General features: G+C 50.5%; 7 protein-coding genes across 7 annotated transcripts; 5 read left to right on the top strand and 2 right to left on the bottom strand.

Moving 5' to 3' along the window:
• The first annotated feature begins 73 nt into the window (after positions 1-73).
• On the top strand, positions 74-1,457 carry C8Q69DRAFT_299636 (putative succinate:fumarate antiporter). Its single transcript, XM_028627131.1, has 4 exons — positions 74-264; positions 322-419; positions 479-677; positions 747-1,457. Exons 1-4 carry the CDS (start codon positions 198-200, stop codon positions 1,361-1,363), a joined length of 981 nt encoding a protein of 326 aa, XP_028484290.1. The 5' UTR covers positions 74-197; the 3' UTR covers positions 1,364-1,457.
• A 686-nt stretch (positions 1,458-2,143) lies between these two features.
• C8Q69DRAFT_522047 (actin monomer binding protein) lies at positions 2,144-3,856 on the top strand (the record flags this gene model as incomplete). Its single annotated transcript, XM_028633534.1, has 4 exons — positions 2,144-2,162; positions 2,331-2,998; positions 3,102-3,353; positions 3,422-3,856. The coding sequence occupies 4 exons, from the start codon at positions 2,144-2,146 to the stop codon at positions 3,536-3,538; spliced, it is 1,056 nt and encodes a 351-aa protein (XP_028484289.1). The 3' UTR covers positions 3,539-3,856.
• C8Q69DRAFT_487248 (putative Pre-mRNA splicing factor ini1) lies at positions 3,785-4,111 on the bottom strand (the record flags this gene model as incomplete). Its single annotated transcript, XM_028631971.1, has 1 exon — positions 3,785-4,111. The coding sequence occupies one exon, from the start codon at positions 4,109-4,111 to the stop codon at positions 3,785-3,787; it is 327 nt and encodes a 108-aa protein (XP_028484288.1).
• A 189-nt stretch (positions 4,112-4,300) lies between these two features.
• On the top strand, positions 4,301-6,013 carry C8Q69DRAFT_470877 (pinin/SDK/memA domain protein). Its single transcript, XM_028630870.1, has 4 exons — positions 4,301-4,512; positions 4,573-5,017; positions 5,090-5,158; positions 5,218-6,013. The coding sequence occupies exons 1-4, from the start codon at positions 4,502-4,504 to the stop codon at positions 5,650-5,652; spliced, it is 960 nt and encodes a 319-aa protein (XP_028484287.1). The 5' UTR covers positions 4,301-4,501; the 3' UTR covers positions 5,653-6,013.
• Positions 6,014-6,256: 243 nt separating this feature from the next.
• Positions 6,257-8,043, top strand: C8Q69DRAFT_508007 (epoxide hydrolase; the record flags this gene model as incomplete). The annotated part of the gene is made up of 7 exons (XM_028632941.1): positions 6,257-6,335; positions 6,440-6,492; positions 6,585-6,692; positions 6,803-6,924; positions 7,119-7,449; positions 7,567-7,618; positions 7,760-8,043. 7 exons carry the CDS (start codon positions 6,257-6,259, stop codon positions 8,041-8,043), a joined length of 1,029 nt encoding a protein of 342 aa, XP_028484286.1.
• A 62-nt stretch (positions 8,044-8,105) lies between these two features.
• C8Q69DRAFT_299546 (putative saccharopine dehydrogenase) lies at positions 8,106-9,993 on the bottom strand. Its single transcript, XM_028627130.1, has 6 exons — positions 9,498-9,993; positions 9,297-9,444; positions 9,175-9,247; positions 8,991-9,115; positions 8,217-8,934; positions 8,106-8,159 (listed from the first exon to the last, which is right to left on the bottom strand). Exons 1-5 carry the CDS (start codon positions 9,685-9,687, stop codon positions 8,226-8,228), a joined length of 1,245 nt encoding a protein of 414 aa, XP_028484285.1. The 5' UTR covers positions 9,688-9,993; the 3' UTR covers positions 8,106-8,159; positions 8,217-8,225.
• Positions 9,994-10,713: 720 nt separating this feature from the next.
• C8Q69DRAFT_522037 (hypothetical protein) lies at positions 10,714-13,116 on the top strand (the record flags this gene model as incomplete). Its single annotated transcript, XM_028633533.1, has 2 exons — positions 10,714-11,432; positions 11,519-13,116. The coding sequence occupies exons 1-2, from the start codon at positions 11,123-11,125 to the stop codon at positions 13,114-13,116; spliced, it is 1,908 nt and encodes a 635-aa protein (XP_028484284.1). The 5' UTR covers positions 10,714-11,122.
• Between the last annotated feature and the right edge of the window lie 361 nt (positions 13,117-13,477).

Genomic DNA, 13,477 nt, shown 5'->3' with positions numbered 1-13,477 from the left:
CGTACTTGTATACTCGACAAGCTCTACTCGGTCCATTGGTCCAAACTGCCGGTGCTTAAAAACTCACCCGGCTATAAAGAAGGAAAATTCCTCGAGAATCTGCCAAGCGCGAATCTCCATTGCAATTGAACGTCCAGCTCGACCGTTCGAGCAGCGATATTGGAATCTACAGCAATTGAAAGACTAAACTTTTAAATATGTCCGCAAAGACTGCACAGGGCCCCGGCGGCAAGAAGCCTGCCTCGGCCGCCACCAACTTGATCGGTATGGTTTCCAACGAACGTGGACTATCTGATCTTGTTAGTCGCTAACTATGAGTAGCTGGAGGAGGTGCTGGTATGATGGAGGCCCTCGTCTGCCACCCCCTGGACACAATCAAGGTCCGAATGCAGCTTTCCCGACGAGCCAGAGCGCCTGGTGTAAGTGATTGCTCCGTCCGAAAGCCAGACCCCGTGCGGTAACTGACTGTTCCTTTCAGGTGAAACCCCGTGGTTTCGTCGCCACTGGTGTTGAGATCGTCAAGAAGGAGACTGCCCTGGGTCTGTACAAGGGTCTTGGAGCTGTGTTGGGTGGTATCATTCCTAAGATGGCTATTCGATTCACCTCGTATGAGTGGTACAAGCAGCTCCTAGCGGACAAGGAGACTGGTGTCGTCACTAGCAAGGCTACCTTCCTTGGTATGTATTCCCTGTGTACACAGGACCTGGCATGATTGTGAGATCTGGGGCTGACCGCTTGATTTTCAGCTGGTCTCGCTGCTGGTGTGACCGAGGCCGTCGCCGTTGTGAACCCCATGGAGGTCGTTAAGATCCGTCTACAAGCTCAGCACCACTCTCTCGCCGACCCCCTCGATGCCCCGAAGTACCGAAGTGCCCCTCACGCTCTGTTCACCGTTATCCGGGAAGAAGGATTCAGCACTCTCTACCGTGGTGTCTCCCTGACTGCCCTGCGCCAGGGTACCAACCAGGCCGCCAACTTCACTGCCTACACGGAACTGAAGGCTTTCCTCCAGAGAGCCCAGCCTGAGTTCGCCGACAAGCAGCTGCCCTCGTACCAGACCACCCTGATCGGTCTCATCTCCGGTGCTATGGGTCCCTTCTCGAACGCTCCTATTGACACGATCAAGACCCGTCTGCAGAAGACCAAGGCCGAGCCCGGCCAGTCTGCCCTGTCCCGTATCACTGCCATCGCTTCCGAGATGTTCAAGCAGGAGGGTGCTCGCGCTTTCTACAAGGGTATCACGCCTCGTGTGATGCGTGTCGCTCCCGGTCAGGCCGTGACCTTCACCGTGTACGAGTTCCTGAAGGAGAAGCTTGAGAAGTCCAAGTACAGCATCGTTGGCGGAGGCAAGTTCGAAGAGTAAATCTTTTTGGTTCAAGTTACGATTTCCGTGGGTCTCTCTGGTCTCTTGAGTATGTGTTGGGAGCGTTTGATACCACAAAAGCATGGTGGCGTCTCCATTGCATCATCGTCACATTTACCCCGACTTGCCGGGGATACTTGTTAAGACACGGGTCTGGATACAGACAAGAACGTCGATTGATTTGGTTGATGACTGGGAGTACATTAAACATCCTTTTTTTTTTATATCTGTATATATATGCATCGAAGTTTTTTCTCTTTTTTTGGAATTTTTTATACCATGTCAGGTATCGATCAAAAGATGAATTGAGCTATTTCAAAAAGACTGGCCGTCTTCGTTTTCTATGCGGGGGAAATTCCGACCTTCCGCCGGGCTTGTCGTCATGCATTCAGTAGATAGACCCAATAATTACTTACAGAACTCGTAAAAACCGCAGTAGGAAATCACAAAACGGGATTACGATGAATAGAAACAGACCGTATTGAATTTCAACATAATGCATTTATCTACTCTTATTTCTGCCCTTACTATCGGTGGTATATCGACATTGAACATGAGTTGGCCTCGTCCCATTTCATAGGCCACGGTCTGAAACGTGGGGGAAGTCAATCTGCCCCCGCCAAACTCTCCGACTGACTTTCTTCCCCCTCCGAGAGATCGCCAGTTGTTCCTGACCGCCATCCATCTCTATCCCCGTCAACACGAGGACAACACAACGACCATCTTTTTTTTCCTTTTTGTTTTTTTTTTACCCCGTTGCACAACCATCTCAAACTCACCATGCAGTCGGGAATCGCAGGTACGTTCCATTCATTCATTCTATAATATTCAACTCTCTGCATAACTACCCATTGCTCCCCCCCGTATTTAGTAACCAGCTGGCTACTTGCCCAAGAACCACCTACCTACATTTAACAAAACAAAACAAACCAACATCTCACTAACCAACAAAACAAAAATCAAACAGTCTCATCCGAACTCCACGATGCATTCAACGCATTCACATCCGACTCCTCTCTCTTCTGCCTCCCTATCACAATCACATCCGAGAGCCTGACCCCTCTCCCCGCAATCCCCTTCTCATCCCCAAACGCGTTCTATCCATCCCTCCCACAGCTCTCGTCCGTCCTCCAGCCCAAGACCCCTCTATATTTGATTTTCCGCCGTCCGGACACTGAAGGTGAGGGCGAGGGCGCGAGTTTAGCGGCCCTGACGTATATCCCGTCGAATGCGGGTGTGCGCGCAAAGACGCTATTTGCGTCGACGAGAGCGACGTTCGTGAGGGAGTTGGGTAGTGAGAAGTTTTCCGAGTCGATTTTCGCGACGGATGAGGAGGAGGTTATTGGTGAGGAGGCGTGGAGGGAGAGGGATGCGGAGAAGAGCGGGAAGAGTAATGGTGGTAATGGGAGGTTTAGGAGGGAGGATTTGATGGATGAGAAGGAGAGGGAGTTGGAAGCTGTGCGGAGAGCAGAGGAGGAGGCGAGACATGGTACGATCGGGAGGGATGTTGGTATTGGTGGCTCGCTGGCTGCGAGTGGTGGAGGGGCAACGGGAGGGATGAATGTGAAGATGCCGGTTGATGAGGAAGCCAAGGCTGCGTTGAAGAGTCTACAGCAGGGTGGAATGGTGCAGCTGGTATGTGTTGGGGGTTGTCTACGCTGAGATCAGCGGAATTGATTATGCCTTGCGAACAGAGGGGTATCTTGCATTTTGGATGATAACTAATCTTGCAATACAGGCTATTGACATTCCCACGGAGACCATCAAGCTCGCGGACTCAGACTCCAGCGTCTCTCCTGCTTCCCTGTCCGGACGCTTGCCCGAGTCTTCGCCGCGGTACACCCTCTATCACTACCCCGACTCCGATGCCATCATCTTCATCTACACCTGCCCTTCGGGTTCATCCATCAAGGAACGCATGTTGTATGCCAGCACTCGGAGAGTGGCTATCGACATAGCGGAGGCGGAAGGTTTGAACGTGGCGAAGAAGGTATGACTCGTATATGAGCGATTTTTATTGTAAATGCTGTCTCTGGACTGACAGTTTTCCGTTCACAGATCGAGGGATCTTCTCCAGACGAGATCACCGAAGCCAGACTTCACGAAGAGGTCCATCCTCCACAGGACGACGGTCCAAGGAGAGGTTTCGCCAGACCTAGACGCCCCGGCAGGTGAATTCCCGGGTCAGACGCCTGGTAGAGAATGCCTTGTCGTTTAGTAAGATACACGACATATCCCATAGATTGTCATCTTTTATTGTATATCCTTTGAGATCGGAGCACCCAAAGCCGACGTCTTGCGGTATATAGACTCTAGGCACCTGTTATGCAGTCCCTCAACGCACCAGCACTGCTAGACAGGACAGCAGGCAGGACAGCAGGCCATCTTCTCCCATCTTGACAGCAGACGCGACGTCGTCCATCACTGATTCCGAAAATTCTTTTTCTGGTAGAATAGATCCGTCCTCGAACTTCCCAGGTTGATGATCTTAGGACATCCATCCCTATCTTTTTCCAATCGCGTGCATTCGAAGCAGTAAAAGGCATCACTGATCCCTTCGCCACCGCACACGATGCACTTGTTCTGGTAGTTACCGAAGGAACACTCGTCGCAGATGCGCACGAGAGTCGTTGGACGCACGTAGGAATCGCACACGGGGCATTTGCCATCGCATTTATCGCAGAGTCTCCCGATGGAAATACCGGGCTGCTTGCGGCACATAACGAGATCGGGGTGGTGGCGGGACATGGTTGCGATGAGACGAGATTAGAGTAGTGAGATCTTCGAGACGCGTATTTCACGAATGAGGGTATGGACAGCAGCACAGTTGAGTATCGCAATGCAGAAAGAAATGACAAGAAAAGGCAGGCCGTCTCGATTTATGTGAAGGGAGTCAAAGGTTGGTGGTCCAGGACGAAAGTCGACGAGGAAGCTTCGATCGAAGAAGCTGGAAAGGTTTCCCTCTCTGGCGTTCAGATAATCCGGTCATGTGGTCCGTGCGCCACCCGCAGCGCATACTGAGATCTCGAGCAACGCCGACTCTAAGTAGTGTCCGTGGCATCTCTCCTTCGAACGCTGTCACATCTCTGTCTTTTTCTATTGCCTTTTCTGCTGTGCCAGCTGGGCAGCCCAATCAAAATGGCAGAAGGGTACGTGTTTTGATCATCACTCCGCTGCCCAAGCAAAAGCAAGCTAATCCCGCCTCCCAGGTCTATCGCATCCGCAGTTGCGTTGCCCGAGCCGGACAATGCTGCGACATCTCCAGAGAGCGGGCTGAAACGAAGACAGTCATCAACCTCAGAGACCGACTCGAAAAGACGCCGACTGAGTGGCCAAGATGACGCCTCCCGATCTCCCCAGGACCGACGGCGGTCGTCTCCTCCAGCGGCGGAGCGCAGACCGGAACGCCGACAGGGTCGTCAGAACAGCGGAGCTGAAGAGCGCAAGCGTGGGCAGAGATTATTCGGCGCATTGCTGGGCACCTTGTCACAAAGCTCATCCACAGCGGCGCAGAAGCGACGCGCGGATATTGAGAAGAGGCAGCAGGACAAGCTGAAGCTGCAGGATGAAGAGTACGGCGAGCAAAAGCGGAAGAAGCACGAAGAGTTGACGCAGATACGGAGAAAGGAGCAGAGGGTCTATGACAGGGAATCGGTAAGTTGGCCATCTTCTGCACATGTGAAGATTGTAGATATGTGGAACTATACTGATGCAGTATCTTCGCAGATGCGGCTTCGTCACTCGAATATGTTGGCTATGGCACATTTCCTGAAAACGAAAACGGAACCTGTACTGGTATGTCTGAGTCCAGTGTATAGTTGTCTGGCTCACTGCTAACTGCCGTACGAATATAGTACTACAAGCCATGGCTGCTACGACAGGAAGACGAGGAAACCATAGATAGACAGATCGAGGAAGCCAAAGCTACGATTGCAAGGGAAGAAGCAGAGTTCAACGATCGATACCCGCCAGTAGAGGAAGACCGCAAACCCGAAGGCGAGAAGCCAGAAAAGGAAGGAGAAAAACAGCCCGAGCATACTGAGGAGAAAGAACTCAAAGAGCCTGATGAAGCAGGAGCGCCTGCACCCGACACGGTGGGTTCTGATACTAACCAGGACGCAACTGTCCAACAATCGAAGACTGATACTGCCCCTACTAATGACAACCCCCCTTCCACCGAGGAGGCTCCAGCCCCAGAATCGGCCCCTGCCCCAGAGCCTCCCAGAGGACATGAGGACGATGGAGGTGAGGTTGTGGAGGAAGATAAGGAGGATACGGTTATTTACTAGGCGCACGCAGTACGGTCCTTTTTTCCTTTTTCTAATATACCCCAACCGCCCAGCAGGGTTCTGCTAGGCCAAGGATTGTACCAAGTTCATTTCCGTACGAGAATCTGACGAGTACGGCACTTTTACGCGACATCTTCGCTTCCGGTTCATCATTATCTTTTCGTGGCGAAGGATTCATGCAGACATGAAAAAGCAACGCTCAAGTGAAACCAGAAACAGAAAAAAAAAGCTATGTCATCTCGAACATACCAGCACCCTATAATCCCGGTTCAAGATATGTAAAATATCATTACTGGTACCTAATCATAGTATATACTTAATTAATGTCCCTGTTCTGTCTCGTCACATGATCCAAAACGGCAGTTCGCAGGGCATCCCTGTTCTAGCGAATCCGAAAGGTGGAGTTCCGTTTAGTTAGTAGTAGTGAGCTTGCGATTTACCTAGGCAAAAGTCGAGATTACCCAAGCACAATGTAACGTAAGACAAGGCATATAAGTTGCATGATATCTCGACATAGACTCTTGTCAGAATAATCAGTGGTCTCTCCTTCAATTCTTCCCCACCAGGTTTTCTGATCGAACGAGAAAAGAGGGGTCTATTTAGAATGGCTATCGATAAGATCAACGTCCACAATGACCCGAGGGTCCAGCGTCTCACGGCGCAAGTCAATGGCAAGACATACGGTATGCGCCAATAATCTCCTTTTGCTAGAACTCATGTTTCGTATTTGCGCGCAGATAATATACAAAATGCTGCCTCACGTATGGTCGTTAACTGACTACACCAGGATATCTCCTCGCTCAGCCTGAAAATGGCCAGTATAAGGACACCATCTTTCTGGTTCGTCACTGTCGTTCTTTCTGGATGTTATATGGACCCAAGAATGTCTGGAACCAAGAGTCATTCCTTCGTAGCTGACAGTGTACTCACAGCTCCATGGCTTCCCTGACCTATCGATGGGATGGCGATATCAAATCCCACTCCTGATCTCCTTTGGTCTGCGAGTCGTCGTTCCTGACTGTTTGGGATACGGACGGACTGTATGATTCCCTTCTTTCTAAAAAAAAGCATTTTCCTTGCACAAATATATGCATAACATGAAGACGGGATGAGATTTATTAACTCTTTTTCGCCATTCTTTTTTTACCAGGATGCCCCGCAATGGACACCAGAGAATGAACGACTCTATGGATTTAGAAAGCTCGCAGACGATATCAAGGAGCTAGCGAAGCAGTTGGGATCAGAGAAGATAATCCTTGGTGGACATGATTGGTATGTTTGCTACATACATACAATCTGCTTAGCTATATTTCCAGGAGCTATCGTTCTCAAACTCCTTTCTCTTATATTGATCATTGCTTTTTCCCTACCTTACATACACACATACAGACACACACACACACACACACACAAAATAAGAAAGAAAGAGAGAAAAGGATAACAACTCACACTTACACTCTCCACAGGGGCGCCGCACTCGTCTACCGCATCGCCCTATACCACCGCGACCTAGTCACGCACCTCTTCGCCGTCTGCGTGCCCTACATCCCTCCAATGCCACAATACATCTCCCACGAAGACCTCGTGCGGACCCGTCTCCCGAATTTCGCCTACCAGCTCCAATTCAAGAGCGGAGAGGTCGAAAAAGCAGTCAAGACCAAGGAAGAAATCAAGCAGTTCCTCCTCGCGCTGTATGGGGGTAGGACAGAGGATGGACAGTGGGGATTTAGTACGGAGAAGGGAATCTTGTTTGATAGGTTGGGGAGGTTGGGTTCGTCGAAGTTGCTTGAGGATGAGGTATGTATATGTGGATGTATACGCGGTGCTAGTGAAGGGTCTTTGCTGTTTTTTTTTTTTTTTTTTTTTTTTTTTTTTTTACTGGATATGTTGAGTTTTGCTAACTATGTGCGTAAGGAATTGAATTATTACGTGGATGAGTTTTCAAGGAATGGAATCCATGGACCTTGTGAGTTTCGAGTTTTCTTCCTTTCCTTTTCTTCCTTTCCTTTTCTCCCCTTACCATATAATATTTCCAATTCGCAGATTTCTATTTTTATTTTGAAATGAACCCGTCCTTCCATTCCCTCGCTAAATCCTTCAACAACAGTAAACTGGTACCGCACCCGCGACGTGAACTACAAAGATGAACTCTCCATCTCCAACCCGCAGATCGACATCCCAGTCCTCATGATCCAGGCCCTTAGAGATACTGCCTTGCCGCCCCATATGGGTCAGGGAATGGGCAAGTTCGTTCCCAACTTGATTGTTGAGCAGGTTGATACTTCACATTGGGCGTTGTGGGAGAAGCCGGGTGAGGTTAATGCGATTTTGGAAATGTGGTTTAAGGATGTGGTTTTCTCTGTGCCTGCGTTGGGGGGTGGGAAGTTGTAGGTAGGTGAAGATCTGTTCTGGACCAGCGAATTTTCTTGACGGGGGTTTAATTAGCTGTGATACTCGAAGGGATGAGAGATGATATTATATTATGTGTCTTCTAGCTGAGGAGACCTCTAAGTAGTTATACGTAAGTCTAACTGACTAACCATGTATAGTACGTACGTACGTACAATATCAGCTCAGTTGTCAACGAGTCTAGTCTCAATATGACATCCGACTTTATCAAGTCGATCCACAAACTCCTGACCCAAAGTAGCCGGGGTGACCATTCCACCACGAGAAACCTTCTTGATCTTCGCTTCATGATACAAGATCACCATAGCTGCCTCGGCCAGAAAAACAGCCGTGAGAGTATACATATCGCCATTGTAGATCAGTCGACCCAACGCACGCTTCGGCTTGGGCGTATCTACATCAGGTATGGCAACAGCTCGGTACTCGACCATGTCCCTGGCGCAGTCTTCTTTGCGGGGACCTTGACCCGGAGCGTAGACGAATTTGCTCACGAGCCATCGGACCGGAGAGAGGGTAAGGAGTACTATCCCGACCAGGAAGGCGTAGTGGAAGACGACGCCCACGAATGCATTTCTGACGTGTGCGTAGTGTCGGAAGTAGAATCGTGGGCCGTAGAATTCGCGCATCAGTGTGCTGCTGCGGTGCACGATGGCTGTATCGGCCATGCCGGACGGAGATGTGGTTAGAGTTCCTAGGTCTGAGACGGAGGTGACTCCCGACACTAGCTCTGATAATGAGCGTCTAGGTGTTTGTTTTGGTGGTTCGGAAGCAGCTAGTGCGAAGGGGTCCGCCGACTTGATGAGATCCGTGATGTTGGTTGTCTCGAGGGTGGTGAGGATTGTAGCAAGAGTGCCACCGCTAGGGCCGGAGCTCCTGTGGCGGAGATATTAGAGCGGGAACTTGTGCAGGGTTTGCATAATCGTTCATACTTGACTTCATGGACGCAAGAAATGGCTTCCTTTGTTCCTGTGGATAGCTGTTCTCGAATGGTCTTCACTAGAGACCAGGTGAGAATATCGGGAGGCGTACTCTCAATGCCCAGTGATGGGATAATCTGAGATATTGTGAGTAGGATAATGTTTGAAAGTACCAGAATAAATGGGATCGACGAACAATGGCACCATTCAACCTTGCTGGTTCGTGGTACTTTGGAATGAGCTGTCGGATCCATGGCGTTTCTCCAGTACTTTTCAGATTTAGTTACGTGAGATTTCAACTGCCTGCAGATTCCTTACACATCCACATAATGAGTACCGGTTTCAGCACAGACTTGCACCACAGGAGTCGAGTACAGATGATACGGGCCAACGCAATTGATGATCAGCCGTGTCTTCTGTGCCAAGGGTCTCAACTCTGTCTCGACGAGCTGAACGGTCAATATCTCTTGTTCCTGTCAGCATATGCTATTAATGCGCCCTCGTACGTGTCTTAATTACCAGGTTGGATTCGGTCTGGATTCAAATCTCGAAGTTCCCTGGCCACAGCTTCTAGTTTCCCAGCCGAGCGGCCTGCCAGGGCCCATTTGATATCAGTTGGCAGATGCTGCACAATATGCTCTGCACACAGTCTTCCCGTATACCCGGTAGGGCCGAGAAGTACGAAATCGAACATGTTTTCAGAAGCCATCGTTCACAATCCAGTCAGAGACAAGACGGAGGCAGAACGCATGTGACGTTGTAGCGAATCACCAATGGCAATCGAAGGGTGTTTCAATGAATCCGGTTCAAATAGATGTGTAGATCCAGGAAGATACTCTACCTGAATAAATGAAAGGCTACCTTGTCCCTAGGTGGCGTCTAGCACTCTTGACTGATGATATAACTTAGGTAACCATCGATGATCCGAAACGATATCATGCACGTGAAACCGAGATGTATTCACGTGATATGCCATTGCCAAGACCTCCGAGAAGCGGCTCCGCAGTTCCGTCAATAATAACAACGAACTCCCTCATCGTGAACTCCCAGATAACTTGAGCATCCAGACTGCCGGCCAGTTGATAGCATATCAAAGATGCGACACGAGAGAGAAAGCAGAGAAGCAGATGCCACTGGTTCCACGTGGTGGCCACAGCTCAGGTGGTTTACACCGCCTAGGTCATGAACAAGGTTCATGGTCAGTATCCACGGCTATGCTAATGTTTCAAGATTGCTTCCTCTGCGTTGTCAGGCCAGAAAATGTGATTAAATAGATGAGATCCAAATCGAGACCGTCGGACCTGCTATTACAGACATACCGCTTATTCCGTATCGAGATTGTGGTCTCGCGGATCGAAGCCTACCAGATAGATATGAATCGAGATCGTCTCAGACCCTCTTAACACTGCCTTTTGATAACCTAGGCTGTGGATGAACATTGCTCTCAACGGGCTCGGCTCCATCAGCTGAAGACTACTACAATCAGTGTTGACCCACCAGAGAATCAGAGGCTTCCAGTTCAAAGTGAGACAGGCGTCCAGCTGACTGGATCCCGCTGGACAAGACATACGATCGCGTATTACAGCTTGTGCGGGCGGCACTGCAAGACCACCAAGAACTCTCACGGTAATGAAGGTCTCGAAGGTAGACCGTGTTCCTCTGTCGATCTATCCATCCCATCTCCTGGACTTGGTATAGCTGGGGAGGTTGCCGGAGGAGCTAGGTAGGGGGTTTTCAGTTCCCCTCTCGCTCCGGGTGAGTCTGCCGCAGAGCCAGAAGCCAGCACCTTGCAGGCGGCCGAGTAGCACTAAGCGGTGCTTAGTGCGCAAGGCATGAGATTGTGACTGGTTTTAATATTAATATTATTAGTCTGATGGTGTATTATTAGTCTGATGGTATTATTATGATTATTTTACCTGCATTCTCGTGCAAGCGTCCGCCGCGCGCTGTGACTGGCTGGCGGCGGTCACGTTGGCGGCCAATCTGTTTCGCGTTAGACCGGGCTGGTCCACCTTCAAAAGGCGCTCTCTCCCCACATTGTTCCCTACTACTCACTCCCATCAGTGCCTCTTGTTTCTCCAACTTGCTCTTCATGCCTTCTACTAGCCTTCTTGCAGACAATTTGGTCACGTATCCCGCGGCTGATGTCGGACACCTGTATTGTTTGCTTAGGAGACCTTGGCGAAAGCGCCAGCGACCCTGTTGCCGTTGCCGCCGAGTCGACGCCAAGACTTGAGGATGGCGAGGATGGAGCTCCAGGAACTGCACGTAACAATAGCAAAGCCCCGGTGGCCATCGATAACGAAGATGAAGACTCGGGATGGATTGCTCATTTGATCCCCTGCGGTCATAACCTGCACAACAACTGCCTCAAGCCCTGGGTAGAAAGGGCGAACAGCTGCCCCATTTGCCGCCAGAGCTTCAATGTGGTAGAGCTAACTGATATGATCGGGGGTGAGTAGTCCATCCTCTCCTTAGTGATTCACAAGGAAATCCTTCTGTGGGATTGAGTCCGATGCTAATATTTCTCTCCTTCCCAGGCCCCGTATTATCGTCCTACGTCGTACAAGACAAAGTTCAGGTCGCTGAAATCGATCCATCGATGATCATAGAAGAGATCGACGATGAGGATGACACTCAACCATGTCCTATCTGCGGATATGCAGACAATGAGGAGGTACTCCTTCTCTGCGATGGCTGCGATGTTCCGATCCACACCTACTGCACTGGACTCGATGACGTGCCTTCAGGGTCATGGTATTGCGAGCAGTGTGAAATGCAACGAGCTGTTAACTCAGTCGCCGATTCTCCCATTAGGTCACTGCGGGCACGAAACCGCCCGGAGCGTCGCACGCGAGCTCAACAGAGGAGAGTGAGGAGCCGGAACCAGGTCAACTCCCTTCACTGGGCTCGAGTGTGGCAGTCTGTCTGGGACCGTCTCAACCTGGACCTCGACTTTCCTTTTGACGATGAGCGGGCCGCGGATCGCGTTATCCAGCAGCAGCGGCGGGAGGCAGCAAACCAACGAGAGTTTCGAGCATGGCAACGTCGATTCCAAGTGGCTGAAAGGCAGGGGGGCGCCCGGAGCTTTAGAGACACTGCAACTCTTCTCGATATCGATGCACCTAGACCATCCCGGCCAAGAGTCCCGAGGGCCCCAACCCCTGAGCCTGAGTCTCTGGAAGAGATGAGAGCGTGGAACGCCTTTGAGAGAGCGCGCGAACTGGAAAACGACCCAAGTGCGTCACGGAAACGGAAAGAACCTACCTTATCGCCTTCACCAGAACCCACTGAACCGCAGCGTAAACTGAAACGACCGCGGACGCGGAGACCCGAAGACCTAGCGGCTCTTGCCATGCAAAATGGCGAGTCGTCCAGGACGGCAAGGGAACAGGCCTCTGCCCGATTGAACGCGGAGACCACCGCGGGACCCAGCTTCCTGCAATCGCTTCTGAAAGAAGTAGAAGATTCCTCAAGGCCTGAGCGCAGCAGTTCCTATGGCCCTTCTGTTCACTCATCAACCGCCCCTATGGACCTTAATACACCCGCTCTATCATCACCGTCATTATCACCTGTACCTTCGAATCGCTCTTCTCCCCACCTCACCTCATCGACACCTCCTCCCAACCTCAGAGCACGGCCTATCTCTCCTATCCAGCTTTCCTCACCTGTCGAGGTAACCTCTCCATCCTACGCTGATTTCTCTCCATCAGTCTCTCCTACTCAGGGAAACACCAATGATGCTGTGGAGATCGAGCGGAGTCGCCCAAGCGCACGCAGACTTGGCTCGAGTACCGTAGGCAGGTCGTCTCGTCCAGGAACCGCAAGGTCAAACGAGAATTCCCCTACACGCGGCGGCCTCTCTTTAGAGGTCAAGTCCGACATCCAAAAGCTTGTTGGCGGGGCTCTAAAACCCTTCTACCGCAGAAAGGTGGTATCCAAAGATGAATACACCGACATCAACCGAACCATTTCTCGAATGCTCTACGACCGTGTTGGCGATGTCGAATCGCTTGACCACGATGCCAAGGTCAAATGGGAAACCATCGCCAATCACGAAGTCAAGAAGGCCATTGAGGCCTTGAAACAAGGGAAAGAGAAGGAAAAAGCGAGTAGCGACAATGAACCTTCTTCATGATCTACTTTAGTCCCTGCATATGTGATGGCGTTCTGTCGAGTTTGGCGCATATTCTAAATCTTCCATCTTGCCCACCGGTTTGGGCTTCATTTTTTTGGGGCAGGGACACGGGAACATCCGGTTAGGCATCCCTTGGCTGGAGTTTATGTGACGGATTTGGATGGTGGATATATCCGATACCCTCGTGGGCTTTTTATTGCCTGTACCAGCACAGCGTGGTATTCTGATCTTCTATTGTCTTATATATAAATTAATAGAGCTAGCTATCTCTGGGCATGTCGACAATAATAATCGACATAGGGCTTTTTTAGATTCGTATTAGCGGATCAAAGCCTTTTAATTTTCTCACCTACGTTCTCCC

The sequence above is a fragment of the Paecilomyces variotii genome, assembly GCF_004022145.1.
Source record: "Paecilomyces variotii strain CBS 101075 chromosome Unknown C8Q69scaffold_7, whole genome shotgun sequence".
NCBI classification, from domain to species: domain Eukaryota; kingdom Fungi; phylum Ascomycota; class Eurotiomycetes; order Eurotiales; family Thermoascaceae; genus Paecilomyces; species Paecilomyces variotii.
This window is presented reverse-complemented; position numbering and strand designations above follow the sequence as displayed.

Bases quoted from the DNA above. Each gene is read 5' to 3' on its own strand.
- C8Q69DRAFT_299636 (XM_028627131.1), top strand. From the start codon at position 198: ATGTCCGCAAAGACTGCACAGGGCCCCGGCGGCAAGAAGCCTGCCTCG. The intron at 265-321 runs GTATGGTTTCCA...AACTATGAGTAG, and splicing joins GGCCGCCACCAACTTGATCG to CTGGAGGAGGTGCTGGTATG. The intron at 678-746 runs GTATGTATTCCC...CTTGATTTTCAG, and splicing joins TAGCAAGGCTACCTTCCTTG to CTGGTCTCGCTGCTGGTGTG.
- C8Q69DRAFT_470877 (XM_028630870.1), top strand. The intron at 5,018-5,089 runs GTAAGTTGGCCA...GTATCTTCGCAG, and splicing joins GGGTCTATGACAGGGAATCG to ATGCGGCTTCGTCACTCGAA. The intron at 5,159-5,217 runs GTATGTCTGAGT...GTACGAATATAG, and splicing joins CGAAAACGGAACCTGTACTG to TACTACAAGCCATGGCTGCT.
- C8Q69DRAFT_299546 (XM_028627130.1), bottom strand. From the start codon at position 9,687: ATGGCTTCTGAAAACATGTTCGATTTCGTACTTCTCGGCCCTACCGGG. The intron at 9,248-9,296 runs GTAAGGAATCTG...AAATCTGAAAAG, and splicing joins GGTACTCATTATGTGGATGT to TACTGGAGAAACGCCATGGA. The intron at 9,116-9,174 runs GTTCGTCGATCC...ACAATATCTCAG, and splicing joins CAAGGTTGAATGGTGCCATT to ATTATCCCATCACTGGGCAT.